This window comes from Penicillium vulpinum, assembly GCF_028829585.1.
Source record: "Penicillium vulpinum strain IBT 29486 chromosome Unknown utg000003l_segment0_segment0, whole genome shotgun sequence".
In the NCBI taxonomy this organism is placed as follows: Eukaryota; Fungi; Ascomycota; class Eurotiomycetes; order Eurotiales; family Aspergillaceae; genus Penicillium; species Penicillium vulpinum.
The window spans coordinates 3442981-3470594 of NW_026643243.1; the positions used below are offsets into that span (position 1 = coordinate 3442981).

The 27614-nt window shown below is 47.5% G+C and overlaps 9 protein-coding genes across 9 annotated transcripts; 6 read left to right on the top strand and 3 right to left on the bottom strand.

Annotated features, from left to right (window-relative positions):
* Positions 1-968: 968 nt before the first annotated feature.
* N7479_006348 (putative C6 transcription factor (AmyR)) lies at positions 969-2911 on the top strand (the record flags this gene model as incomplete). The annotated part of the gene is made up of 3 exons (XM_057254042.1): positions 969-1930; positions 1995-2445; positions 2504-2911. The coding sequence occupies 3 exons, from the start codon at positions 969-971 to the stop codon at positions 2909-2911; spliced, it is 1821 nt and encodes a 606-aa protein (XP_057107904.1).
* Positions 2912-3473: 562 nt separating this feature from the next.
* On the top strand, positions 3474-4553 carry N7479_006349 (3-demethylubiquinone-9 3-methyltransferase; the record flags this gene model as incomplete). Its single annotated transcript, XM_057254043.1, has 1 exon — positions 3474-4553. The coding sequence occupies one exon, from the start codon at positions 3474-3476 to the stop codon at positions 4551-4553; it is 1080 nt and encodes a 359-aa protein (XP_057107905.1).
* Positions 4554-4845: 292 nt separating this feature from the next.
* Positions 4846-7044, bottom strand: N7479_006350 (putative RING and UBP finger domain protein; the record flags this gene model as incomplete). The annotated part of the gene is made up of 1 exon (XM_057254044.1): positions 4846-7044. One exon carries the CDS (start codon positions 7042-7044, stop codon positions 4846-4848), a length of 2199 nt encoding a protein of 732 aa, XP_057107906.1.
* A 3014-nt stretch (positions 7045-10058) lies between these two features.
* Positions 10059-12494, bottom strand: N7479_006351 (Zn(II)2Cys6 transcription factor domain-containing protein; the record flags this gene model as incomplete). Its single annotated transcript, XM_057254045.1, has 2 exons — positions 10059-10159; positions 10223-12494. 2 exons carry the CDS (start codon positions 12492-12494, stop codon positions 10059-10061), a joined length of 2373 nt encoding a protein of 790 aa, XP_057107907.1.
* Positions 12495-13942: 1448 nt separating this feature from the next.
* N7479_006352 (CAAX farnesyltransferase subunit beta RAM1) lies at positions 13943-16001 on the top strand (the record flags this gene model as incomplete). The annotated part of the gene is made up of 7 exons (XM_057254046.1): positions 13943-14403; positions 14644-14799; positions 14878-14952; positions 15051-15178; positions 15234-15351; positions 15415-15684; positions 15743-16001. 7 exons carry the CDS (start codon positions 13943-13945, stop codon positions 15999-16001), a joined length of 1467 nt encoding a protein of 488 aa, XP_057107908.1.
* A 2258-nt stretch (positions 16002-18259) lies between these two features.
* N7479_006353 (uncharacterized protein) lies at positions 18260-18932 on the top strand (the record flags this gene model as incomplete). The annotated part of the gene is made up of 2 exons (XM_057254047.1): positions 18260-18284; positions 18511-18932. The coding sequence occupies 2 exons, from the start codon at positions 18260-18262 to the stop codon at positions 18930-18932; spliced, it is 447 nt and encodes a 148-aa protein (XP_057107909.1).
* Positions 18933-19990: 1058 nt separating this feature from the next.
* Positions 19991-21389, top strand: N7479_006354 (aminoglycoside phosphotransferase family protein; the record flags this gene model as incomplete). Its single annotated transcript, XM_057254048.1, has 2 exons — positions 19991-20025; positions 20093-21389. The coding sequence occupies 2 exons, from the start codon at positions 19991-19993 to the stop codon at positions 21387-21389; spliced, it is 1332 nt and encodes a 443-aa protein (XP_057107910.1).
* A 2281-nt stretch (positions 21390-23670) lies between these two features.
* Positions 23671-24001, top strand: grg1 (putative glucose repressible protein Grg1; the record flags this gene model as incomplete). The annotated part of the gene is made up of 3 exons (XM_057254049.1): positions 23671-23685; positions 23744-23927; positions 23985-24001. 3 exons carry the CDS (start codon positions 23671-23673, stop codon positions 23999-24001), a joined length of 216 nt encoding a protein of 71 aa, XP_057107911.1.
* A 1940-nt stretch (positions 24002-25941) lies between these two features.
* N7479_006356 (protein tyrosine phosphatase-like domain-containing protein) lies at positions 25942-26769 on the bottom strand (the record flags this gene model as incomplete). Its single annotated transcript, XM_057254050.1, has 3 exons — positions 25942-26015; positions 26071-26210; positions 26288-26769. The coding sequence occupies 3 exons, from the start codon at positions 26767-26769 to the stop codon at positions 25942-25944; spliced, it is 696 nt and encodes a 231-aa protein (XP_057107912.1).
* Between the last annotated feature and the right edge of the window lie 845 nt (positions 26770-27614).

Here is a 27614-nt window from a genome sequence, read left to right on the forward strand (position 1 = left end):
ACCTCGGAGCATTATCCAAGTCGTACCATCTCTACTTACGTATAAATCATATGAGCTATAGAAACTATGCAGAACTATGTTGAGGTATACCACACCACAGCGGAACTATATACACTTCAACCCCTGCATGATAGACATAGAAGACAAAATGCTTCTAGGGACTCTCGGGAAGCCGAGAAGGATACGAGAAGGATCCATTTCGGTACATAAATACCCCGTATCTGCGGAGGTCCATGGCCAAAACCATACTCAAGCTAACGAAGCCGTGAAGATATTGATTGGATCGGGTATCAAGACACCAGGCGGAGATTAAGGCCCAATAAAGACTAGTAGTTCCCACTTATACTAACCAGGTTAAACGGGGCGAGAAAATCCCGCAGCTTTGATTTTTAGTGCGCCCGTCAATCAGCGCTATGAAGATGTCAGGCATCAGAGCCGACTTGGCCCCGAAGGTACCTAATTCAGGGGGGTCTTCGCTTACGGGCCGAGATTTTGGTATCCATATTATATATGAAGTATATATTAAGCAAAGAATGCATAGGGGGAATAATCTGGAATGGTATTAGTGCACTTAATGAGTCAAATTTCATGGTGATCTTCATGATGATCTTTAATCATGTCTATCTTTATAGTTCGGAGGGCTGAGGGGGGAAAGTAGACAATATAGAGAAGTCGGGCCGAGAGAAAACGCCCCCTTGATCTAGAAGGAGTAGTAAGAATAGCAATAGAAGGAAAATCCCGAATAAGATCAAAATATGAAGCATAACGCCAACGCAGGGGCCTTTGCGGGGTTTCTTTCCCTTTGCCCCCCCGCTTCCCCAGGTTTCTAAGGGGATTATTTTTATTATAATGAGCCAACCCTGAAAAGTCCCCGAATGAAACATCACGCTCATTTTTTTCTTTTTTTCTTTTAACCCTAACATGAACTTCAGCTCCACTGAGTCTAGCCAAGACTTAGGAATTCAACAATGTCCACCAAACAATCTAAGCCAAAACAAGCATGCGATAACTGTCGCCGTCGCAAAATAAAGTGTTCTCGTGAACTACCATGCGATAAGTGCCAACGGCTACTTCTTTCCTGCTCATATAGCGATGTGCTTCGTCGCAAGGGCCCCAAATTCCGCACTCTGTATCCCCTAGCCCCGGTTCACCCTCTTTCATCCCGGCTCGACCCTCCCGAGAGTCTGTATCCCGAGGATACCGGCACCGGCGAGATCCCGGACTACCAATTCAACTCACCCATCTCGCCAGGGTTTATAATCTCAGACTCGCAGTTTGCAGGCCAGGACTTCTCGGATACTTTTTCCCACCTGCCGCCTCCGGAACTTGTCTCGTCCCCGGGTTCCACCGATTCAACTGTGGAATCCGCTATTGGCTATGGCTATGGATATGCCAGGCCGATTGCCCGTCGTCTCTCGCCGCAGATTCTGCTCGTTCATGTGAATATCTACCTCAAGTACTTGTTCCCAATTATGCCGGTTGTCCGTGGGGACCAACTTCGGTTGGATTGCCATCAGCCCGGGCAGCTGTCTGCGCGGCGGTATGCGTTTTTGGCATCGCTGTGTGCGGCTACGCATATCCAGTTAAAGCTGGATGGACCAACGAATGGGTCTCATCCCCCACGCTTGCAGAGTATTGGGGACGGACACTCGTTGATGTCTGGGGAAGACCTCCTTTCGGAGGCCGTGCGGGCACGGCGGGAATGCGATGTTCTGGAAGAACTTAGCACGGAGTCCCTTTTGACTTCGTTCTTTTTATTTGTATCTTATGGGAATCTTGATCGTCAGGATCAGGCTTGGTTCTTTTTGTGCCAGGCTACCTCGTTTGCATTCACCCTAGGGTTGCATCGAGAGTCGACGTATACAGAATATGAAGTTGAAGAGGCAGAAGAGAAACGGCGCGTGTTTTGGCTTTTATTTGTTACAGAGAGGTGAGTGGGTTGGTCCTGAATGATTAATAACGGTTTGGACTGGTGCTAATTTGTAAATCCGCAGAGGTTACGCTCTCCAGCAAGCGAAGCCGGTTATGCTGCGCAGTTCTATCCACAAGCCTCAGGTTCTTTGCTCGGAAGACCCTATCCTGGCTTATGGATTCATCAACTTGATCAACATATTTGAGAACCTCACCCCGAACCTTTATGATTGGATCTCGGCCGGTGGCGGAGATGGCATTTTGGAGAAGCCTCCAACTGCCGCCATCCAATCCAACCTGTGCAAGCCTATTTCTCTAGAGGGAGTTCTTGAGATTCAACAGGTTGATATCTTGATTACCCAGCAGTGGCTGCAGACTATGATGTGGAAAATGTCTATGAGCCATGCCACGCAACTTGGTTCGCGCGATGACGCAGTTCTGCCATTTCACCTACCAGTGATGGTGGGTAAAACTGTGATGAGTGTGATTGGTGCTGCATCACAGGGGGCTATTGATGCACATGGAATTGGAATGGTATGTCAATCCGAGATGAAGTTGTTTGTTTGTTTGTATACTGATTTGGATGTAACAGGAGCAAAAACTCTTTGATATAGGATCCTCTGTTGCCGATGTGACAAGGTCTCTTGGACCAAAAGCCGTCCATAGGCTGGCTGAGTCTACTATTGATCCAAACGAGTTGCTGTGGGGTATCCTTCACACGCTTTCTCAGATTCGTGGCTCGCCCTCGTATCTCTTCCCCACATTGCTGGATCGTTGTCGATCCGTACTTGGACTCGACTGCAACATCACCACAGGGAATTTCCTTCCTATACTTGGCGCTGCTGTACCGGATCAGTTGGCTTCATGGTCCGGCCAACATGTCTGGGACTACGCTGCTAGTGCCGAGGATATTGAGATCCAGGATGTCGATGGTCAAGCTGAGTCAGCTCCTCATCCACATGTGCCACAAGAACTGGGCTTCGAAAGTTGTCTCTTGTGATGATGGTCATCTTTACCAACTGTTTTGAATATGTGATGTGACTTTCTTTTGTTTTATGATACCAAGTGGACCTTATAGATGGTTGTTTATGATATGGATGGAGACAGAACTGAACTATAGAATACGATCGATGTTTGTTTATGATATGGGATGTTTGTTTATGATATGGAATGTTTGTTTATGATATGGAGACAGAATTGAATTATAGAATACGATCAATGCCTTACCGCATCAAGTCCATGTCCACTGTAGTCGATGTACATCGTAGTCGAGAAGTTATGAGCTTCGTGAATAACTGTCAAATTGTCTTGGCATGTTTGTCTCGGCATCTCTAATTTGGTGATCGGCTTCATGCGACCTTCTCTTTTCCGTTGCTCGGGACATTCGTTACTGGTATGCTCTCTACTGTTTTCAATCCTCCTTGCAAGCACCAATTAACACTTTCTCACAGATAATCCTCGGGACTTTGCATCAACCAAAGCTCACCAGAGCACCAAAAACGCAGAGCCAATTCTCCATTGAATCTCTCGCCCACAACTACATCTACGCCATTACTTACACAATGGCTTCCCTGCGACCCCGTACCCTTCCTCTCTCAGTCAGAGCCCTCCGTTCAACCCTACGCTCAACAAGGCCCTCACCAAGCACCTCCCTATTCGCACCCGCCTCCGCCCCATCCACCCAAACACCACTAACCCGCGCGCATTCAACATCCTCTGTCTCCGCTGATGAACTCTCTCACTTCTCCGCTCTCGCCAGCTCCTGGTGGGACCCAATGGGCCCCTCCCGAATCCTGCACCTAATGAACCCTCTCCGCCACGAATTCATCGCCTCCTGCCTAGCAGAAGGAAGCTCATCACCAGACCCAACTTCCTCCGCCGCAACCCTCAACTATCTTGACGTAGGCTGCGGCGGCGGCATCTTCGCCGAGTCCCTCGCACGCACGATCCCAATTGGCCCAACCGGCCCAGCCCCAACCCCAACCCGCGCCGCCTCAATGACCGCAATTGACCCTTCAACAAATCTAATCCAAATGGCACGCGAGCACGCGCGCATGGATCCAACCGTCGACTCGCATCTGCGCACAGGTCGCTTCAAGTATCTCAACACGACGCTGGAGGATGTACTTGCCGGCAATGCCCCGATCTCGACTTCAGCTCCCGCTTCAAACCCCAACCAAAACCCCAGCCTTGAACTCACTCCCCCGCAATACGACATCGTAACCCTCTTCGAAGTACTGGAACACATCGACCCGAAAACTTCAACGCCGCTGAGCTTCCTAACAAACTGTCTGCGTGCTCTTAAGCCCGGCGGTTGGTTAATTGGATCTACTATTTCGCGGACGCTGCCGTCATTCATCCTGAACCAGGTTATTGCCGAGGCGCCGTGGCCGATTGGTGTTGTGCCGCGCGGGACGCATGAGTGGAGTAAATTTGTTAACCCGGATGAGGTTAAGGGGTGGTTGCAGGAGGGGTTGATGAGGGCTGCTGACACGGGTGTTTCGAGAGGGGGAAGTGCGGTTGCGGAGGGGATGAGGTGGAAGTGCGTGGGTGCTATTTATGTTCCTGGGATTGGGTGGAAGATGGTTCCTGGGAGTGAGGATTGGGGGAATTATTTCTGGGCTGTTAGGAAGGAGCTTTAGATTGGAGACATTAGTGTGTATTTATACTTGCATTGTTTTTGAGCTATTTGTATATCTGTATATTATTTGATTTCTGTTAACATCTCCTAACCTTGTACTCATTACATATCGATATTTCATGAATTCATACATTTATTCATTGACTCGTTTCAGGCGTACTCAATACACTACGCTAAATGCACATAACCACCCAACCGTATCCCTATTATGGATGCAAAGAATACAACCCCAAGCCCAACTCACTCCAAATCCCGAGCAGAAGTAAAAAGCAGAAACTTCTCCGGTTCCCAAACTATTTCTTTCCCTTTCCCTTCCTCTTCTTCTTCGAAGCAGCCGGCGGCTCAGGAACAGAAACAGTCCCCTGTTCAACCTCCTCACCCTGTCCCTGCAACCTTTGCGTCCCGCTAATAAAGAATGTCAAATCGCGATTCTGCTCTGCCAGGTCCGCATTCGAAGCCTTAAGCCCTTCAACCTCTTTAGCAAGACCCTCTAACCGTAACAGCATATTGTGATTCATAGCCTTCTCCTCCTGAAAGCCCTTCTCAAACGAGCGCGCTAGTGCCTCGAATTTCTCTGCTCTTTTCTCCGCACGCGCGCGGTCGTGTTCAAGCGACGGCAACGTCTCAATCGTCACAGCATCATACTTGGCTTGTAATTCTTCCAAACGCGCTGAGGCGCTGGAAGCATTAATTTCCGCCTCGGCGGCGGCGGCACTAGCCTGTGAGGCTTTGTCGACTGCGCGCTCAACGACTTCTTCGAAGTACGCGCGCTGGCTTTCAAGCTGGCTGGTGAGGAGGTGTGTGTATTCGATACTCATGTTTTCTAGTTTCTCGCGAGGGACAGCGTCACCCCAGTCTGGTGGATCGAGGGCACTGTGGTCTGCAGCGGGTAGTTCGAGAAGCTTTCCGTCTGTTTTGTTTTGGATGATGCGGTGAACATAAGCATCGCCTACGTAGTCCCATACACGCTGGGTGGTAAGGTCCATGGAGAAGGCGTGGGCTGTTTCTTTCCAGTGGGCGAAGGCGTGGGCGTTGTCGTAGCGGCCGCAGCCGATCGTGCCGCAAATTAGACAGGCCCAGAGGTTTTCTTCTGAGTGGCAGACACTGCATTCTTGGGGTTCCTCGTCCTGTTTCAAGCCCGCGTTACTTTTGCGGTAGTCGTCTTGTGTGTATCTGCATACGGGACAGCCGCTGCCTTTCCATCTTTGGAGACAGGTACAGTGGAAGACGTGTTGGCAGTTTATTGTCAGGAGCCCGGTGGTTTCATCCATTCGCTCTAGGCAGACGGGACAGGTTGGTAGTTCGACTAATGCAGGGGTAGGTGGCGCGAGAGGTTTGCCGGTGAGAGTTGCTTGTCCGGTAGATGATACCGGGGCCCGAGAAGGGGTTGAGAGGTTAGAGGAGAGAGCGCCATACTCGGCAGATGGTGTTCCGGAATCCACGACTTGGATTTCGACCGTCTTCACAAACACCACATGACAGGTCTCGGGCTCAATGCTGTTAAACACATGCCCATTCCATTCCTTCTGCCATTCCTTCGCCTTACGCCCGTTCCGGAATTTCATCAAAACCATATACCGATTCGCACGCGCAGTCCTAATCATGCGAAAATGACTAACATCATCCATAGTCTTCTGTCCCATAAACCCCAAAAAGTCCGGCGGAGACAGATAAGACGGCACGGCGAGAATACATAGTGTCGTACAATCCTCATCGGGACCTTGCGAAGAGGAAGAAGTCGTCTCAGGGAAAGGGTATTCAGCAAGGCCCGCCGTCCCAGGTTGTTTAACACCCGCCGCGCTGGTCAGACCTTGTCTTAACGTAGCTTGCTGCTCACCGGGGTGGCGGGCCGCAGCTGAAGAGCCCTTCAAATAGGCGGGGTACTCGTCATCGTTTCCGAGGTAGGGCGTCTCTTGAGAGTCGCGGTATAAGTGTACAATTCCCCAGACGCTGTCGGCAAGCTCGTAATCAAGTGGAATGTATCGGCCTTTTGTACGAAGGCCACCTAGAATATCAGTGCCAATGCCTGCGGCGACGAGGTTCTCTGGTTCTGTGGTGGGTGCGGAGCCGCGCTTCGAGGTGCGTTTGGACGGGTGCTTTGGAGTGACCATGTCAATGCACTCGATGGAGACAGCGCCGAAGCGCTTGTCGTCTTCGAGTGAGGTGGGGGTGATTGAGGAGCTAGTGGAGGTGTTACTGTCGTGCGAAGTGCTGGCGGAGGGAGTGCTTCGAAGTGGGGTTGATGTGGTGTGGGTGGAGAGAGTGGATATGAATTTCTGGCGATGCGCCAAAGTGTGGTCTGGAGTTGGTGGGGTTTGACTATCTCCTGCGGGTGATAGGCGGTTGGAGGTTGAATGCTGGCTCCGTTGGAATGGTTGGAGAGCTTCCCATGCAGATTGTAGCGCAGGAGAGGAGGATCCCTGCAAGCTCGGCGCGTCGGATAGGCCGTGTGAGAGGAGTTGCAAGCTAAGGTGGTAGAAGTAAGCGGGCATCCCGGATGATGGCTCGCATCCTCTGCTTGCGACTTGTTGAAACTGTCAAAAGAGGAAGTCGTGTTATCACGATAAGGATGTATGATTACTTAATATTTCATTGTCGCCCGCCTCTGCGCCTTACGCCACAAGTGGTTCCTGGCACGCGAGAGTGGCAAAGAGGCAAAAAAGGATTGAGATTCTAAAGCGCATTCTGGAAGGTGAGATGGCAAAAAATTGGTTGGTTAGACAGAATTGCCTAGATATGAACTTACAGATATGTTCCCACACAGATAGGAGATGCTGGAGGGATAAACATTTAAGTGTACAGAGTACTTTTCTACATGTATAATCAATGAAATGGTATACTAGGTGAAAACCAGCAAAGATTGCTAGAGTGAATTGTAGAGAACTATCTATCACATCTCGATGAGAATGATGTGGGCAAGGTGAAAGAGAGAAGCCGTCCTCAGGAAACACATTGCAATAAAAGAAGCCTCAGCCTCGAAAACCGACCAAACGCCATGCAGGTCATATAGAACCTATCGAAGTTGAGAAAAAAAGAGCATCATAAATCAATTACTGGCCGCCACGCAGACGCAACACTAGGTGCAGGGTACTCTCCTTCTGGATATTGTAGTCCGAGAGAGTACGTCCGTCCTCCAGCTGCTTACCAGCGAAGATAAGACGCTGCTGGTCAGGAGGAATACCCTCCTTATCCTGAATCTTGCTCTTGACGTTGTCGATGGTGTCTGAGCTCTCAACCTCTAGCGTGATAGTCTTGCCGGTCAAAGTCTTGACAAAGATTTGCATACCACCACGTAGACGAAGGACAAGGTGGAGTGTGGATTCCTTCTGAATGTTGTAATCGGAGAGTGTGCGGCCATCTTCAAGTTGCTTGCCTGCGAAGATCAAACGCTGCTGGTCGGGGGGAATGCCCTCCTTATCTTGAATCTTGGACTTCACATTATCGATAGTATCGGATGACTCGACTTCAAGTGTAATAGTCTTGCCAGTGAGAGTCTTGACGAAAATCTGCATACCACCACGTAGACGGAGAACCAAGTGGAGAGTGGATTCCTTTTGGATGTTATAATCGGACAGAGTGCGGCCGTCCTCCAGCTGCTTGCCGGCGAAAATCAGGCGCTGCTGGTCGGGGGGAATGCCCTCCTTGTCCTGGATCTTGGACTTAACATTGTCGATGGTGTCAGATGACTCGACCTCGAGGGTGATAGTCTTTCCGGTCAGGGTCTTGACGACTGTGGCAAATGTTAGTCAAAAAGTAAATGACAATGTTGTTGTGAGAGAACACTTACAAATCTGCATACCGCCACGGAGGCGGAGGACCAGGTGGAGAGTGGACTCCTTCTGGATATTATAGTCGGAAAGGGTGCGACCGTCCTCCAGCTGCTTGCCGGCAAAGATCAAACGTTGCTGGTCAGGAGGGATGCCCTCCTTGTCCTGGATCTTCGACTTGACATTGTCGATAGTATCGCTGGACTCAACCTCAAGGGTGATGGTCTTGCCAGTGACTAGATAAAGAAATGTTAGCGAAGGTGTCACATAGAGCCGAGTTGCAAGAGATGGTCCGTGGGATCCAGGCGGTCATCTTCTTGAGGCCTTGGGGCGTAGATAAGGGTATGAACGTACGAGTCTTGACAAAGATCTGCATGATGGGCTTTGATATTTGATTATGTTGATTTGAAGGTAAGGATTCTCGAGTGTGAAGTACCCTGAGTGGAGGATGGTTGTAAGAAGGGAGAAAGCAAAAAGAGGGGAAACAGTGTCCTTATGTAGGAAACCTTGGAAAGGATGAGGGGGCGAGGCGTCTTAGTCAGGTGCAGGTGACGCCGTGAAAATGCCAGAAGATGCCGGATGAGTCAAACGGGGGTACCTGCCCAGGTGAGAACAGCCTATCACTTCATTGAACGCCACTGAGGAAAACTCCGAAATCTATATTTTATTGGATATTGCAGGGCAAGAATATAGACTATTATTAGGATTATTAAGATTCTACGATCTTCCACTATACAGGTTTTCTCTTATCATTTCTACTTATATCCCTCAAGCCCAATATCCAAAGTGATGACGTTGAATTGCTTATCGCCTGGGCGCCAAAAGAGGGGGTGGACCTTTTTAATGGAGACACTAATGCCCAGAACAGGGTACGGGGTTTTCCGCGGCAACTGCTGCGGTCTCCCGGGTACTCTGTACCCGCTTCCAAACTTAGTATCAAAGCCGGATCCGGCTTCACCGCCGTGTCTTTTTCTACTCTCTTTTTATAGTTACTTCAAAACAAATAGTCAAATAAGAAAGAATTCAATAAAAGTTAAAGACTATCATATCCATAGAGCGTAAAACCCACTGGCAATGTATAAACAAAGCGCTCTTGCAAAAAAAAAGCCTCCGACGCCGTCCCCGGCTGAAGATATGCGTTAACCACCACAAAGAATGTGACAGTTCGGGGATAAGACAGCCTGCACACCCTTTCTCAGGGCCCTGTTTTAACTTGAATTGTGGCCTGTTCCGTAGCGGGTGCCGGATGCCACAAAATTGAAAACAAAACAATAGAAACACCTTCGGCCGTACACGGTCATGACATTCGTGATCCTCGTTCATCGCTGAAGACAAAGCTATGCGAAGAAAGGTATACACCAAAGACAAGAGCAAAAAAAAAAAAAAAAAAAAAAAAAAAAAAAGAGATTCCAAAACAGAGACAATGACCAATGAAAAAGGAAAAGGTAAATATGACAAAAGACCAAAAAAAAAAACAAGGCTCATGAAAAGCTAGATCAAAGAGAGTCGGTTCGCTCGGAAGCACAATACAAAAAGGGCAGACCCTCACTGGGAGGGCGCCCCGTCGGATTCTTCGTTAAAGAGCGTAATATGCGCTTGCGCATCGTCACGACAAGGATTCGCATATTCTCAGTGTTAACATTTAATGTTCAAAACGAAATCGCGGAACTGTACTCGCTGGAAACGGCAATCGTGGTAAATATCATCATCATAATGCGTTTGCGCATCGGGGTCGTTGTCTAATTGGCGCGAATGACCAGTCGCGACACAAATTTATTTGAAAGGCAGTCGAAGTCGCCACGGTTGAATTTCGTGCCAGTGCGGCTGCGGAGGTAGGTTTCTACAAGACGGTGTTAGTTTCGAAGGTTGAACCAATCAGACCGGGAAGACTTCTATCACTTACCATGTTGCTCGACATGTTGGCGCACTTCGGTCATGGTGTTGCAAACATCCGGGTTGGAGTACAACAGCTGGTGGTGCTTTTGAGAGTCCCACTCGGTGAACGGGGGCAGCTTCTGTGAGATGGCCTGGAACAGCCCGACGATTACACCCACCGGGGTGGTTTCCATGTCAGTGCAGAACTTGTCAACGGCAGACTGGTCTGGTGTCCGGTAGTGGCTGTCGAACTGCATCTCCTCCCACACGGCCAGCAGAATGGAGGCCAGGATGAAGATTGTCGGCCAGTTCTTCAGCTTGTCGCCACTATACACACTGGAGTAAAGTGCTGACAGCTCCTCCAGCACATCCTTCTGAAGATCACGCCACATGCTAGCCATGGCATACTTGATCTGGAAGTTGATCATGACGGGAGCCATGGTCTTGCCGGAGAATTTGGACCCCTTGGTCTTGATCTTGCCGAGGAAGTTTTCCTCCTCGCCAATGCCTTCGACCATGGTGACGTGCATGGTGAGGTTGTAGGCAACCACCAGCTTGAGTGCCTTCCGGATAACGGGCAGCTTAGTGCGGAAGTAGTAGCGGAAGGCGGTCTTGAGCATTTGCGTCAGGAAAGGAGTGCCCTCGAAGTAATCGTCGACAAACTTCTCAAAGGTGCCATTGCCATCGATGTGGCGGTCAAGATAATCTGACAGCATCGCTTGCGAGATGCCCTCCATACCAGCAGAGAGTTTGGCAGTCTCAACTTCATATTGTGTTGGATCACGCTGCATCGACTCGATCCAGTCAATGTTGAAGCACTTCTCGTCGCGGACATAGACTTCGCGAGCGTTGATGGGCATGATCTGTCCATAACCGTGAGTGATGAACAGTGTGCGTTCCTGGTCCGAAAATCCGGTAATGTTGCCGACTGAGAAGCCCATGGTGATGTGACGCTCGTAATCCGCCTTCCAGTCCTTCATGAAATAACCAATCTCCTTAATATCAATGCGAGTACATGGCACCTGCCATAACCGTGCGTGCGACGGTTGGCATCCTGCACAAGGCTCGCCCTTGTCGCACGTCTTCTTGAGGAACTTGCAGCGCAGACAAGCACGCAACTTCCGGATCTCACTGGCCTGTTTACGCTGGTCGGGCTTGAGGGGGCCCTTTCTCTTGCCAACACGCTTCTCGGTCTCGGGCTTGCCGGTCTGGGACTGCTTGCGAACCTTAGTCTCGGCGGTCTTAGCGGCAATGGGACTCTTGCGGGACGGTTTCCGGCTCGGTGGTGAGGCCGATGCTTGAGAAGACCCAGCTGATCGAGCAGGGGATGTTGACTTCTTGATCGGCACCGGGATCGGCCGGACCATTCCGACGGGGCTGACTGCGGAAGGCGAGCGAGAACCTGGCGAAGACTGGTCACGAAGCACAACTGCGCTGCTTGTTGGGGAGGTACCGTGAATTCCAATGGAGCTGCTGTGGCTGTGACTATGGCTGTGGTTGTGGCTGTGAGTATGGCTATGACTATGACTATGGCCGTGGCCATGATGATTATAGCAAGGCAAGTCCATATTGTTGTCGGAACCGGGAGAGCCGATCGGATTCGTGATATCCACGAAGCTACCATATGATGTGGAATATGAAGATTCCGACAGGCTGCGGTCGTGAAGGGTCTGAGTGGGGTTGACGAAAACACCTTGTTCGGGATAACCAAAGTCGAGAGAGCGGCGATGATCGATAGTACTCCAACCATTGTCGCTGCTGGACAGGGAACGGACCTCCAGATAAGTATCGGTTGGCGAGCTGCTCTCAAGAACGGGGTGCGGGGCATATGAAACATCCGGAAGCCCGTTGGGGAAGGCCATCAAATCCGCTTGAAAATCCTGATATGTGAATGGGACCATGTCGACCGGTGCCGACATCGGCAGATATGGACCATCCAGCAATCCGGCATTCATCTGACCCTGACCAGACATGAGATCGACTGGCGAGGCCTGCATGGGCAAGCCATAACTAGTGGTATACTGGGGCGCCGAGGACGGGTCTTCGGAAGAATATGAGAGGTGGTGGTGATGAGGGGCGTGTAATGATTGAAAGTGCCAATCTACCATGAAATTTGGATCCTGGGTCACCGACTGTTCCATAGGGTGACCGCCAGTTTGCAACGGGGAGAGACCATGAGCGTCTTCTGACCGTTGAGGTACCTGATCTACCGCCACCGGCCATGATTGATGCTGAAGATAACCTCTGGAGTCGTAATCGACGCCAATTAGGCCATCATTGGATATATCGACATTGGACATGACTTTTTTAGAGTCAAAACGATCACGGGGAAGTGAAATAGAAGGGGAAGGAAAGGACCAGCCTGGATGAGAGGACCTTCTTCAGAAGGGTGACACCACCATGAAGAAGAGGGAAGTGAGGCGGTGGGGGGGGACAAAGCAGCGGTGAGCGAAGAAATGCGCTAGGGGAGTTGATTGTGGAGAGTGGAGAGGCTGGCTGATGGCGTGGAGGGAACGTTGGATCCAGTCCCGAGGGATGAATTAATGCCACGGAGTATTAGTTTGCATTAGTGTTAGAATTGTAGGGATTATGAAGTGATTTTTGGGGAGTATGTTGTATACTCCGTAGAGTATGTAAATCCACAAAATAATCCAGTAGAGAGTAACCCTGACCATTTTAGGAATCACAGAGGTCCGCTGATCCCATGATCTCTCTTATTTGAATTCTTTCCTAACTAGGAAAGGTTGCCCTTTTTTTTTCTTTTTCTCTCTTTTCCCTATATTTCACATATTATTTCATATGGAATATTCCATATCACTATTATTCTATATATTCTATATTCTATATCCCCTATATATTGCTTTTTCCTCCCCTCTATTCCTAGGGTTCTGACTGAGATCCTTATAGCCTAACCTTAGGAAATCATCCGTGAGAACCGTACCCGGAAGATCAGTGGAGAGAAATAAAATAAAAACTCCCTCAACCAGTGCGTAGACTGCGTGGCAATAGGAATAACCGAGATCTGACAGTCGGATCGTGTTCCAAAATAAAGTCCTTCCTAATCAGATCCAATCATCTCTCTGTATTTCCTGCCCGTGATTCGTATCTGAATGCACCATAGAGGGTATTTAGGCCAAATCAGGATGCTGACCATGCAGCTTAGAATTTCCCTAAATTATTAAAATATAGTAAATGGTGAAATAGTCCCTAAAATAGTAAAATATAGCGCTAAGGTATGTATATAACGGAAAATCTTGTTGAGAGCGCCAAGTTAAACATCGTGAACCCTAGGAAAAACAAGAAATTGGATACGTCTGTTTTCTTTTTCAAAATTCTTTCGCATGGATACTGGGGGCAACACCTGGGCACATGCAGCAAGGGTGTCATGTAAGCCGACAATATATACTTGCACACTGCATGGCGTCAGATCCATCACATATATATATATTGACTTCTGTGACATGCAGGATCTCTTCAGGAGTACGGAGTACAGAGGACTTTGGACACCCCCCCTAATAGCACTCGATATAGGGATGCTTCGCCTACGAGAAACCCTGTAGGGACAAGAAAGTAAAACTATCCGAGATTGTGATGTCAAAGATATCCGGTAGAGATTGAGTGGGGAAAACAAAGAATAAATAATTCTCGACTCTTTTTTTTTAATTTACATTCACATTCACAGAACGAGAACAATAGTAAGCCAAGTTCAATTTACATTTCTTTGAGCTTCAGATCTACAAAATACCTCATGCCGCTCATCGGGAAACCTCGAAAAGTTCGATTCCCGAACGCGCAAAAACCCAAGAACCGCACATCAACCTCAACATTATTAGTTCCGACCAAAACAACAGCGTCAACAGCCATGACTACAGCCACTGACTCCAACCAACCGCACCCGGGGATCCCGGCCTTGTTCACGCAACCGCCACCCATCCGCGACCCGCTCATCACCGAGACAATCGATCTGCAAAACGCGACGCTGGAAAAATGCCTACCATTCTTGAAAGGCATCCACAGCACCCAAAAGGATTTGAACGACTATGGTGTACCTGCCCTGCAACGTGATATCCACACTAGCTACCTCTATGATGCCCTCGAGGATTATCCCGAGGGGTTTGTCGCCATGGACGCCAGCCGCCCGTGGATTGTGTATTGGGCGTTGGCGGGGCTTGCCATGCTTGGAGAAGACACGACTCGATATCGTGAACGGTGCGTGCATGCTTTACATCCTTGCTTTTTTTTTTTGGAAATCGATTTTATTTTATTTCTTTCCCCTTTCCCCGCCTCGTTCTCCAATTTGCTTTTTCCTATCTGTCATATGTCCACAGAGGGGAGACAGAGCCTCTGGAGATATACCATGATTGGAAATGATCATCTTATCTGTACAACGTGAAACATGGGAGAGGGAAAAAAGCCATTCTAAACCTTTCTCTTCGTTTTTTTTTTTAGTGTGATTACTACACTTCGGCCAATGCAAAACCCCACAGGTGGCTTTGGCGGCGGCCATGGTCAGACATCTCATGTGGCGGGCAGTTATGCAGCCGTCCTGTCGTTGGCTATGGTTGGAGGCGAGGAAGCCTTTGGATTGGTGGATCGAAACGCGATGTGAGTTGTCACCGGCAGGTTTCTGCATGTGCGTTTTGTGTGATACTGTGCGTCTGACCCTGTTTTTTCTTTCCCCAGGTGGCAATGGATTGGCCGATTGAAGCAAACAGATGGGGGATTCCGTGTTTGTGAGGGCGGGGAGGAAGATGTGCGGTAAGTGAAACTCTAGGACTGGAGCAGGCGCTTGCTCGTCTCGTTCCCCTTTCCCATATGCAAGATCATACCTCTGTTCTGACATGTCATTAATATAGTGGCGCATACTGCGCTATGACTATTATCTCGTTACTTGACCTGCCGCTGACGCTTGCTCCGGGTTCTCAAGCGCGGGAAGCTGGATTGGAGAGTCTGACGAGTGGACTTCCTGAATATCTCTCACGATGTATGAGTTTGGTGGTTTGGTTTATAGCTCGACATGTGCTGACATTCGCCCTTAGGCCAAACGTTTGAAGGTGGTATCTCTGGTAGCCCTGGGTCGGAGGCCCATGGGGCATATGCATTTTGCGCTCTGGCATGTCTGTCTATCTTGGGACCCCCCGAGGAGATCTTTAACAGGTGCGAGATTACTCGAGCCTAGAATGTTCACTCTGATTCTCTTATGCTAATGATTCCTGGCAGACACATGGATATTCCCATGTTAGTGTCGTGGTTGTCTGCACGTCAGTCCGCCCCAGAGGGTGGTCTTTCCGGACGAACAAATAAGTTGGTGGATGGATGCTACAGCCATTGGGTTGGTGGATGCTGGCCGTTGCTTGAATCTTCTCTAGAGGGAAAGCCAGATAATACCAAGCCCCCAACCAACAGTCTTTTCAGCCGCGAAGGTTTAATCCGATACATCCTTGGATGTTGTCAAGGGACCGACGGTGGTCTTCGTGACAAACCGGGAAAGTATGTGCACTCCTATCTGTGACAGTTCTTTTTGCACATGTAGCTGATCAAGACCAAGGCACGTCGATTCATACCACACCTGCTATGTTATGGCAGGATTGAGTGCGACACAAAACCATCATTATCGGACAGCCTCGAGTGTCACAAGCAACAACTTTTCATCCTCATTTTCCTGGAAGTCTTCACCAAACCGTGATCCGGGCAATGTGTTTTCAAGAGGTGATAGGCTAGAGCCAATGCACCCTTTGTATATGATCCCACACAAAGCCGCGGAGCAAATGCGGCTCTGGTCCGAGGCCCAACCCCTCACTGTCTAACCGGGAGGAGCGGGAGCCGACGCCATATCAAAAAGAAGACACGGTACAAAGCGCCACGACGGATGAGGTTGGCTTCGGAAAGTCGAAACAGGATGTCATTGGTAACCAGTGACTCCGAGCGAGTGCATATGCATGACTAGCCTTGGATGCTTGAGACTGCAAGCCCCACGGTCATAACAGCGGTCATAACATGGGAGCCACGAGGATGATTTCAACCAAGCCAAGGAAGATGCTGTGAACGAGACCTAGACGCAAGGGGTTGGGTCTATGCGGTTAGAGGAACATCGGGGGCCCAAGTATGACTCTACAGCATAGGTCATAGCACATAGCACCAATTCCTTCTGTTTTCTTTTTTTTTTTTGTGTTGGCCGATGTTTCACCGATTTTCTGAAGTTTACAGAAAAAGGTCTTTCAGCGCTAAGGATATTTAGTTTTCCCGCCATTCTCGCCGATCAATATGGAAATCCTCCTACGATGTACATCATAATGTGTTTGCCACAAAAGACACAAGCTGCACGAGGCCCAAGAGGGTAAAAGTAATCGTCAGTACCAGAGTATGCAGATAAATCCAACGCCTTTCCCCACTGCAATGCCAGCTCATCACTGCGTCTGATGCCTGCCGAATCAAGAAGGTCTTCGGAGGGGGGGATACTTTTTCCCATTCTCCGATATTGGATATTCTAATTCACTTTACCCACTGAATCCAGTCTACTTTGATTATTCCATTAACTCATATTCCACAAGCAATCGACCCCTCTTCAGGCGCGTTCTGCACAACATGAACGGCCCCTCCTTGGCGCCAATCACCATTCGCATCCCTGCGCGTCTCGATATCCAGGCGGCAAATTTAATTGTACTTTCTCTGATGGGTCTGCGGGGCCAAAAAATGAAACGAAAAGACCATTCCGAGAAAACAACACCAAAAAATTAAAATTTTCACCCATGTACGGAGTATAGCACAGTATAGCACTGCTATTCTGTTCTAATCAATCCGTAATACTCTGGGATCCATATTCTTCAGATATTACCTATTCTGCAAGTTACAAGCTCTTAGTCTCCGAGAATGTTTATGTTTCGATCGGCGAATTGCAGGGGCATAGCCAGATAGCTTACGGTGACCCCCGGTGCCTCAATCTCGGTTTAATTCTACTGGCAACGAGATATGCCAGCGCATCAGTTAAACCCGCCGAGAAAACGGCACACGAAACATGTCGAACACCCATTTGAGTTACTGTTACCCTTTTTTTTGGAGCCTTTTTCCCAAGGTCCAAGGTCCAATGCGAGTCTGGGGTTTGCGTGCATCTATCGTCTTCTCTTCTCTTCTCTTGTACTTTGTTTACTTGAACAAGGTAGTCTATACTCGGATCCCAGATCCTTAGGGTCTCTTTCGAGGTTTGGTTGTTTCAATGTTATTATTTTTCTGTTTATTCATTACTCGTACTGTTTATTATTACTGTTTACTGTATACTTGTCTTTTCTTTTTTTTACTCCTTCAATCTTTCAACGGTGGGTATTAAAATCCTTGTAGTTTGACCTTTTGCTTTAATGCCCTTTTCTTCTTCAGGTCATCTGCATTGACACCAAGTGTCTTCTTTTTTTCTATTTCTTTGTGCGCTGTCGCAATTGCAACTGTTTCCCTCTATTGGTACTGTGTACACCGGCCAGCTCACGGTATGACCTGGGAAGGGTATCAATGCAAAAGCCCCACCTGTTTTTCCAGAAGTAATCAAGTATATGGCAAGCAGCAGCTCTTTCCCCCTCATTAATTTGTTTTTTTATTTTTTTTTCTTGTTGCACGGAGGGGGGAGGGGGGACTCGGTTCTAGGAATTTGTATATCTGTATATGGGTGTGGCATCTTTCCAACATTTCCTTTGAAATTTTGATTTAGTTCTCCCTCTCTATTGTGCTCACTCTCGTGCTTTTCATTCCTCTCTTCCTTAAATTAGACCCCTGGCCTTTACTAGTATTATAATTGTGCTTTTGTTTGGAACGCCAGCACATCCCCCCGCTGCGAGCAAAGCAAACGCGGTCCACCAGCCGTTGGGCATCACAATCCGCATATCCTCTGACTGCACAACAACTGGCAGCACAGCCTCAGCCCTAAACCAGTCTTCCTGCAAGCCAGACCCGTCCAATGTGTTCTGAGTAATCGTCCCAATTCGTTGCAGTCAGACAAGTGGCAACACCGTCGCCCGTCGCCTGTATCCAGCTTTCCCGTCTTTCTCGCTTTCGGCTTCCGTCTGGTCAGAATCCCAAGATGTACTATATTCTCTACCTGACCAGTATGTTATCACTCTCGCCACCATCTCCACCTCCCTCTTCCCCGGGCTATGTGTGTCATGCATCAGTGCCAACACAAACCAATCCCCCAACCCCGTCCCTAGATATCCTACCGTCAAAAAAGACATCCAATGCACAAAAGCAAACCCAAACCCTAACACCATCCCACCCCACCCCATTTCAACCAATCTCACTCACCCAAAACTAAACTAACAAATTCAAACTCAGGCCTCTGCCGGCGCCGCAACTGGCCCGAACCAATCTACAACGCCTACACAAGTAGCAGCGGATACACCTGCACTGTGCGCGTCAACAACCGCGAGTACCAGACAGACGGTATCTGCAGCAACGAGACACTCGCACGCGAGAGCGCTGCCATGCGCGCCTACCTCATCTGCCGCAACTTCTCTGTCAACGACGGCATGTACCCTGCTGGCCATGAGCAAGGCGGCGCTGTGCAGGGGATGCGTGTTGCAATTGGCACGGGACGGAAGGTTACTCGTGAGGATGATGCGCTTTCAATGGGGTCTATGAGTGTGAATGGGAGTGGGAGCGATAGTTCGCACGGTGGGAGTTGGAGTGGGGGAAGTAGTCCGGCTAGGGCTGGGATGGAGGGGGATGGTAGGGGTGGGTTTGGGGGAAGGAGTTAACTTGAACTTTCTCGGGGATGGGGGTTACGATTTATGATATTATGGATGATCATGACTACGGCCTTTTGTATGATTGTGGACTTTCTAGATGGAAAAGCTGCGGGATTTCGGATGATTTCTGATTTGTGGTTCTGCTAGTTATGATATGGTTGGACTAATGATGCTTCTATCTAGATGGTGGATTGATTTGTTTTGTTTGCGAGAGGTGGTCAGCGATGAATTTATGTTATGAGGTTGTTTGATTTTCATAGTCCTTGAATTTATACCCTATCGGACTCGCCAACTTGTGGGCAACTGATGTACATTGGTAGTGTACTTAGGCTTAGTCGTCAGTAATACGTATCAAACCTTTATTTTAGAGTCACTGTAGGAACTAATTCTCTTGTTGAGTTCATACCATCAATTACATTCCCCTCTAATTATGTCAGCCCACAGTGCCTGGGCTGCTTTCGAAAGTGGCAGCTAAGATAGGAAACCCCTTGGCAGAGAAAGTCTGATATTTAGATCTGAGACACTGGATGGGAAGGGAAGTGTAATGTCTGCATGTGGGACTCTCGAAAAACCTGTAAATCAAGCCGGAATAGTTATACCTCTATACCGCTTGCATCGTGTTACAAGCCCTCAATTAGTCCCATTCTCAAACCTGTCACTCTATTCATTGAGTCGGAGCAATAGATAGTGTATTGTCACCTGTGTCTATACCACTTCGCTTCCGTCCAATTGCTGGTTTCTACTAAAAGGCCTATCGCCACCCAAGGAGTCAAGACCCTATAGTTTGATGTATATCTCTTCCCTTCTCTCTGATCCTCTTTCTCTACCCGGGGGCTTTCACATGTCATACACTGTGCCAGTCACGTGGGTGGTTAGAGGCTAATGAGGCTGGCCCTTTGAGGCTCAGCGGGAGGTGCGTGCCCCTGGATTCGCTTCCACTTGTGGTCAACTCGCGTAGTTTCCAAATCATAAATATCTTTTTCATCTCAACTGATAAACATATCGCAACACCAAAGCACCCTAGGAATCTGCAGTGAGCTCTCCACTACTACACTGTGCTACCGGAAATGGAGTTGCAGACATTACAGTTCCATGGTCTCACGTGGGTGGAAGAGACATTCGGTTCTGAGCCCCGATGGACCGTAGAACCTGACATTGAGGCTATCAAGCAAGATTGAAGTGGCTTTCCTCGCACAGGGTGCATTCAACAAGATATACAACGTCAGCATCGATGATGAACCATTCATCATGCGAGTCTCGTTGCCTGCTGATCCAAGTTATAAAGTCATGAGTGAAGTAGCAACAATGGATTGGGTGCGCCGTATCACAAGCCTCCCAATCCCTAGGATTATCACCTACCAATCTTCCCGAGACAATCTGATTGGATTTGAATGGATGCTCATGACGAAAATGCCTGGAAAGCCCTTTGGTGAAATTTTACAGTCTCTTTCCTTCGATGTGAAAGCACACCTGATTAGGAAGCTTGCGGCAAGCTCGGCTTGCCTTTTTCGAAATCAACTATGCGGAATTGGAAATATCTATGGGGAATCATCTGCTGTTGAAAATTCAACATCGAGCGAGAAGATATCGCTCCCTAGAGAGTTGGTCAATACCAAAACATCAGTTCCGGGAAAGGATTTTGACTCGGGTTATGGTAGCGTATCCATGAAAAAGAACTCGGAAACTCCTCTATCCCATCCGTCCAACAGAGGATCTTCAGAGGAGGTTTTACCTGATGTGGGCCGGATTGTTTCTATGCAGTTTTTCTGGGATTCACATATCCATCAAGATGTCTACCGAGGCCGATTCCAGTCAAGTAAGGACTGGATCACAGCTCGCCTTCTATTTAACGAAAATGACTGTCATTCGGTTCTGAAAAAACATTCAGCTAGCGACCTTGATAGCGACGCTGAAGACGAAGTGGAGGAGGCGGCAAGAACGCTGGAAATCATTGACAACCTCAAATCCCTTCTCCCTCTGGTCTTTCCAATAGATGATGATAATCCAGAACCGTCAATGATATTTCACGACGACCTCTCACGGCACAATATCCTCGTTGACGACAACGGGGAGGTGACTGCCATCCTGGACTGGGAGTGTGTTTCAGCGCTACCTTTATGGAAGGCCTGCAACTATCCTGAGTTTTTAAATGAGAGACCACGACACTCGAAGCCTCTTCCTGAAAGCTATAAACCTGAGGATAATAGAGAACCAAATGAACTCTACTATGAGCACCTATGGCACTATGAGGACACACTCTTACGTGATATATTCATTGATGAGATGAGGAAACTGGACGCAGGATGGATGGAAGTTTTTGATAAGAGTCAGATCAGGAGAGACTTTGACTATGCAGTGCAGTATTGTGACAGTTCGGTCTCTGCCTGGAATATTGAAGCATGGATCCGAGACATGACCGCCGGTATAAGCAATCCGCGCAGCATGAACGATAGGATCTGGTCATGAAAAACAATGTCAGTGCAACAATGACTGTACTTTGAAGTGTGATAGCTGCTCTCTGTCAAGAATCTATGTACCGTGTCAATACCCATTATCAAACACAGTCCAGGCCGGATGAATTTGTTGAATAAAAGGGACTTGAAACTGTCAATGATCACTAACCGTGAATTCTTTGGGAAAGTTGCAACGCGGCTTCTTATCTGGTCAATTTAGGACGATGATCTTTGTGAATTGTTCCGGCAATACATGTGCTCTGTATGTACTCATAATCATTTACTGACAAAACAGCCTAGACCGATATTCTGGTTTGAGATAATGTCACTCCGTTTAGAACCCGAAATCTAGCCATCGTATCCATACGGAAGACAGAAAGCTTTTACTCTTGACCTCATGATCCAAATGACCTTACTTAAACGACCGAGTTATACCAGGGGTTCTTATGATCTGAAAATACTCTGTTGATTCACTGGTTATCTCCTTTCCCTGTCTCCTAGAGAGTAATGAGACCTATAGGACGTCCTGGGCCGAGTTTCCTCTCCAATTAATTCATTCCTACGTATGTATCTGTTCTGGATTCCTCTATAATTCCATTCAAAATCCGAGTTAGGATAGTTGTCTGTAAACGCGGCCAGCAAAAAGGGATATATAACAAACTACCCAAGCAAGCAAATCAAGCAATCAATGCCTCGGTACAACACATTTAGATTGGAATTCAGAGTAGCTGAATAGAGGAAGATTTTGATGGTACCCTTTGTGAAATTTGGGGAGGTCTATGGAGTAGTTTTCGGAATGTTCCATTGCAAATGAAGAGGTAATGATCGTCACATGCTTTTGAGGGAAATTATCACAAGAATTGAGTTGATGTTATACATCGGGGTATTCCCTCCTCCCCCCCCAAAAAAGGACGATAGAATCAATTTCGTCCATGCTCGCGTATTGTAGCCCATTTAGTTTTCATATTGCTGGAGAACACATCTCGATCATCGGAGTATATTAGACCACCATCATACTAGTGTGTTCTGCATTTTTCAGAACTTGACAGAGGTGCATAGGCGCTTCGGGGGCACCACTTAAAAGATGCGTGGAGGGGTTGTTTCAAATTGCCAAGATAATATATATTCAAAAGATCTAGAAGGGCCTCTGCAAGTATGGCGCAGTGGGTTCCCAAACAGGGATTATCTGCATCTCTATCACATCTTATGGTCGGGTAGTTGTTGAGCCCGATTGGTTCCCAACCTGCGGGGTCTAGTGCGTGTGACAGTTTTCCGCATTGGTGCGGAATATTAGTTCAGGAATGATATCTTGCCAACGAAAAAATGCCGATAAAATGCCGATACATTATATTATTATTATTCATGAATGTAACTAGGCTTGTTTGAGCCTCTTTTTGAAACTCATGTTTGATTCGTGGCCTGAAACCCCGGTGACATCGCCACAGTCACTGGCGGCTGTAGACCTCCTCAAAGATGAGAACCATAAGTGAGTGGTTTACTATGCAAAAGGTAGATAGCCAATGTTAGTAACATTTCAGGGTTACTATCTCTTACCGTGAAATGAAGCTTACAAAATATGTTTGCATCTGGTTACATATATATATATATATATACTCCTATTCATGGTAGGAATTACTCTATATAATAATCTGCCTTACACTGAAACTCGTAGAAATGTTCAAGGTCATATTAATCAATCAATACCAGAGGTTTTACAGATTTTATGCGTATTCCTGAATGGTGGCTTGAGCTAGCACTCTTACTCTCTCCGTTGGACTGCTATAGCCGAGGTTCGAACACAGAAATTAACCAATTACAACATAGTAGTAGTGAGATTGATAACTAGGTTGTGCAAATTGTAGAATACTTGTTTTTGATGGCAAATTACCCAAGTTCCTGTCTTAAATATGCATCATAGGAGTGTAATACTACTAATATTTCCCCCACAGTTCCAAGGAAATGGTCTACAATGTACGGAGTACCCCGACCTAAATTACATTGCTGTTGTACAATATAGAACAAATTAACATGTGGATATGTTTCTATCATCATACAAGTAATAACAAGGAATCCCTCCTTTCGTTACATCACCAAAGCTGATTAGTCGTTGGTTTGGTCTTGTTTGTTTGATGACATCATAGTCTAAGCCCTCCTGCCAAACAGCCTTCCATCACTATAAGAAGCCCCTTCTGCTTCTGCTATTAACTTCATTCATCATACAATCCTCAAACCCTCAAATCAACAAATATCCAAACTTTCAAACCTACTTCAAACAATCTACCAACAATATCATAATGGAGACCGCCAAGGTTCGCATAATCATGTCTCTAGATCACATATTTGTCAAGTACTAATATTTGACCTTAGAACGCCGTTAACTACGTTTCTGAGACTATTCAGGGCGGTGGTGCTGAGGCATCAAAGGAGGCCAACAAGCACGTCGCCAAGGACTCTGATGCCAGCCTGGGCAGCCGAGCCAGCGCCGCAAAGGACGCCGTTGTCGACAAGAAGGACGAGGCATCCCACAATACCAAGGCAGATGTCCACAAGGGTAAGATTATTGAAATCAATCAAGGCGTGGCAAAGAATCAAAGCTAATGATATGCAGAGGCCACTAAGCACTAAACAGGTGCTCAAGGAAACTGGACTATTGGGATAATGAGATACCCTTTTTGCTAGCACTTAGGTGATAGACAGAGCCGGCTCTCTACCTGTACAATATTTGCAGATGAATTTACGCCAATGAATTACTTTGTAACATGCAATATATCTTGAATCATACATGCAATGTGCACATGAAACTCTCGCTTTGTTTTATAATCCCTATTATTTTTGTAATTATAGCTTTGATTGACTTGCAACAATCACTTCAAGACATCAAAGACTATGTCTAAAAAAGGAGTAGCAATGAGATAGATGTGCAATCAAAACTTCCAAGCTTGCTTGAACCTGAAATATCTGAAACCTTAATTGGAAATCTGGGGATCTGATCAGACCCACATATGACGTCACTTTCAAGATCATCTCCAACATAGGAGAAAGTTTTGGATTGTTCGTCTCCTACTGAGAATATAGACAAGTCTGCTGATCTGAATTGAATAAATCCATTTTTTTGGTCGATCAATCACTTCCTCCTTCGCACGCACATGGTACATAGATCACTAATGGTTAACATGGTTCTCATCCAGCCTTGGACAGTTACTTATTCTTTGCCTAGTCCTAGGAGTTAAGGTGTTAAAATATCTTTTGTTTTGCTAGCCTGTTGTATCGTAATGTAGCCAGGTAGTAAGGCAGCATTCAGTCCTTACAAGGTTACTTTCTTGCTCGCACTTAGTCAGACTTCCCTTTGTCCCCATGGAGCATATAAGGAGCTCCATGGCTGTAGTAGATTCATAATCTGCATCTATCATGAACTCCGAAATACTGGGAATGATGATCCAGGGCTCCAGGAATGAAATGAGAAACCATCTCGATGTATTTCATGTGACTGGGACTTTTCCCTGGAATGTTAGACCTCCGTAATGGGAGGTTGCATTGGCCACTGATTACAACGGAAACCGATTTCTCCGAAATAAAGTGCTTGACAGCGTTCTTCCAAATTGGAGAAATATACATACTCACTGGAAATACGGTTCCCAATCGGAAATATGACTCTGTAAAAGTGAGACTCGCTTCATGACTATTTGAGCAAAAGTTGAAGGCCGAAAGTCTTAGAAATCCTTGGCCTAATTTTGACGGGTACTTTGCCTCTGTCTACCAACCTAGAGTCTCGCCCTGCTCTTGCTGGTGAGACTGAGCACCTGTCCTCAATTAGGCACTATTCGTGAGCGGACCGAATCCGAAATACATTGGGAGATTATGGCTCTCCAAAACCGACAAGCAGCCTTGCTCGAAGGATCTCCTTGCTCGAAGGAATGACCCCGCACTACAAGGAACAAGCAATGAGCAGCATCCAGCGTTCCCAGAAGAGACAAGACCGAAAATTTAGCGAACATGGCATGACCGAGTTTCTTAAGGACTTGATACAAATTAGTTTATGTTTGAAGAAACTCCACCTGGCTTTCAAGGTCGTTCTACTCTACCGAATACAGATACCCAACATTTGCCTAACTCGCGCTCCCGGTAGAGCTTGTTGAAGCCACGAACTGTGTCATTTGTTGTTCTCTGCATTCTGAAGGGAAACCCTACGACATAGACGTAGCTCGATTCCACCCCTGTTCAGTATTGATCGTATTAACGTGCTTGGTCAAATCTAGCGTGGAAGGAATGGATACCACGTCATTTCGATAGAGATAAAGGGAAATACAAATACTCGAGTCAAAAAGTGATTTTGTTGAAAATTGTTAAAATTAGCTATACCCGTCCTGGGCCAGAAGTTGACTCTAGTCAATATTAAACACAGAAGCAAAGCCATTCCCCATCCGTAGGGGTCCCCGGGTCCTAAATATGATGGACCATTGCATTCGTGCACCATTTTTGAACATCAAACTGGCTATAAATCCAGGTCGTCTTTTCATTTCCACACAGTTTAATTAGATCTATCATGCCGTGCGTGGCTGAGCTGCCTAATCAGCTCTTTTCTTACCGCGCATGACCTTGCGTCTTTGGGCAATCATGTGCGTATACAGGACATAAGATCCTGGTGGGTAGTCAGCAACCAATACTATGAACACCGTAAAAGAAGAACAACATACCAGGCACGTAGATCACGAGGATCGCAATCAAAATGTAACGGAAAAGTGGGTTCAGCTCGCCAGCAGGACCAAGGGCCTGGAAGATAAGCGTGCACTCGCTGGAGATGCCAATTGGGTAGAAAACGTAGAAAGTGTTGTATCTAGTCAACGCGAAACTCATCAGCCCATTGAACACGATAACCACGCAGATAAAAAAAAGAGAAAATCTAAGACTTACCGCAACCAAGTCCACCAGCTCGGGACCGAGTTCCCAGACAAGGTAATAGCAAAGAATCCATAACGGATAACTTCCGTAATTCCCCACGCAAAGACACATCCCAGATACGCATAATCACCCAACTGGGTATCCCGCCCACCAACAATCTCCCCACCAAACTGGGCCATAATCCCCCACACCAGCAGCAGACGGCTAGAAACCTGCATGGCGGTTGTCATGAACGGCGCGCGCACAAGGCCCACTACGCTGTGCACGACTTCCAACAGGGCGAGGGACTGCGTGGCCAGCAGGAGCGGGGAGAAAGTCTGACCAAAGACCTTCGGGAGAGTTTTGGTCGAAACATGGGCTGGGAGGAGAGAGGCCGTGTAGACGGCACAGGTGCCCCAGGCCAGGAGGTTGAGAGTGTTGTATGCGAAGAGGTAGGTTTTTGTGAGGCCCGAAGAACCGGAGCGCGGGGCGCTTGATGTTTTGATTGACGCCATTTTTGCCCCAGAATTGTTTCTCGTCGGTCTCGTGGAGGCAATTGGCGATGATGTTGCCCTGGGTGGTCGAACTGGAAATGTTGATTTGGTTGGGAAGCTCGCGATCAACAAAAAAAAAGGGACCGAGGCCCATTACATAAGCATTCTAGAAGACCTCGCTGGCGAGAAGCTGTGGAGAAAAAGTGTGCTTGGGATCTGGGGTATACTATGTAGGTACATCCATCTTTAATTTTGTTCTGTTGAGTTTGGACGGCTTATGCATAATTTTATTGAAACTATATGAGTATCACTATAACTTCAATATTGCCCGCACTCGGGAAATACATGCTACATATCCTATTTAGCCAATTACCCTGTCAAGAAATCAGCCATGCAGTTCTCTTTGCTCCTTACCCGACTATAAGCCGTCGCTAGGTTAGCGAGCCCGCAGACAGCTTCTCTGCAAGCCTGGACCATGTGAACTGTATTCAGAGGCTCTCTGCCGAGGAATAGGCTTGATGTGATTCGCTGAAGGTAACCGAGTGCATGAACAGGCAGCCAAGCGGATGGCTTCCCATAGGAGGCGCTCTTAGCCAGGGATACAAAGAATACAAAGACTACGTAGTAGCTGACCCCGTGCTTGTAAAATCGCATGATCTAGTCGCAGACTACTGCAGGCTGCTTACCATCTCGTATTGCCGGCAGCAAACATACGTTGGTTTGGCCTATTTTGGGACATGACTGGTTGGTATGTCGGAAAGTATATGGGCAGATGGGTAGATGGGCAGATATCGGAAGGATTGATGTGATGACTCGGATTTAAGATATGTAGTAACTAGTTAGTGTGGTTTACATAGTTCAATGAA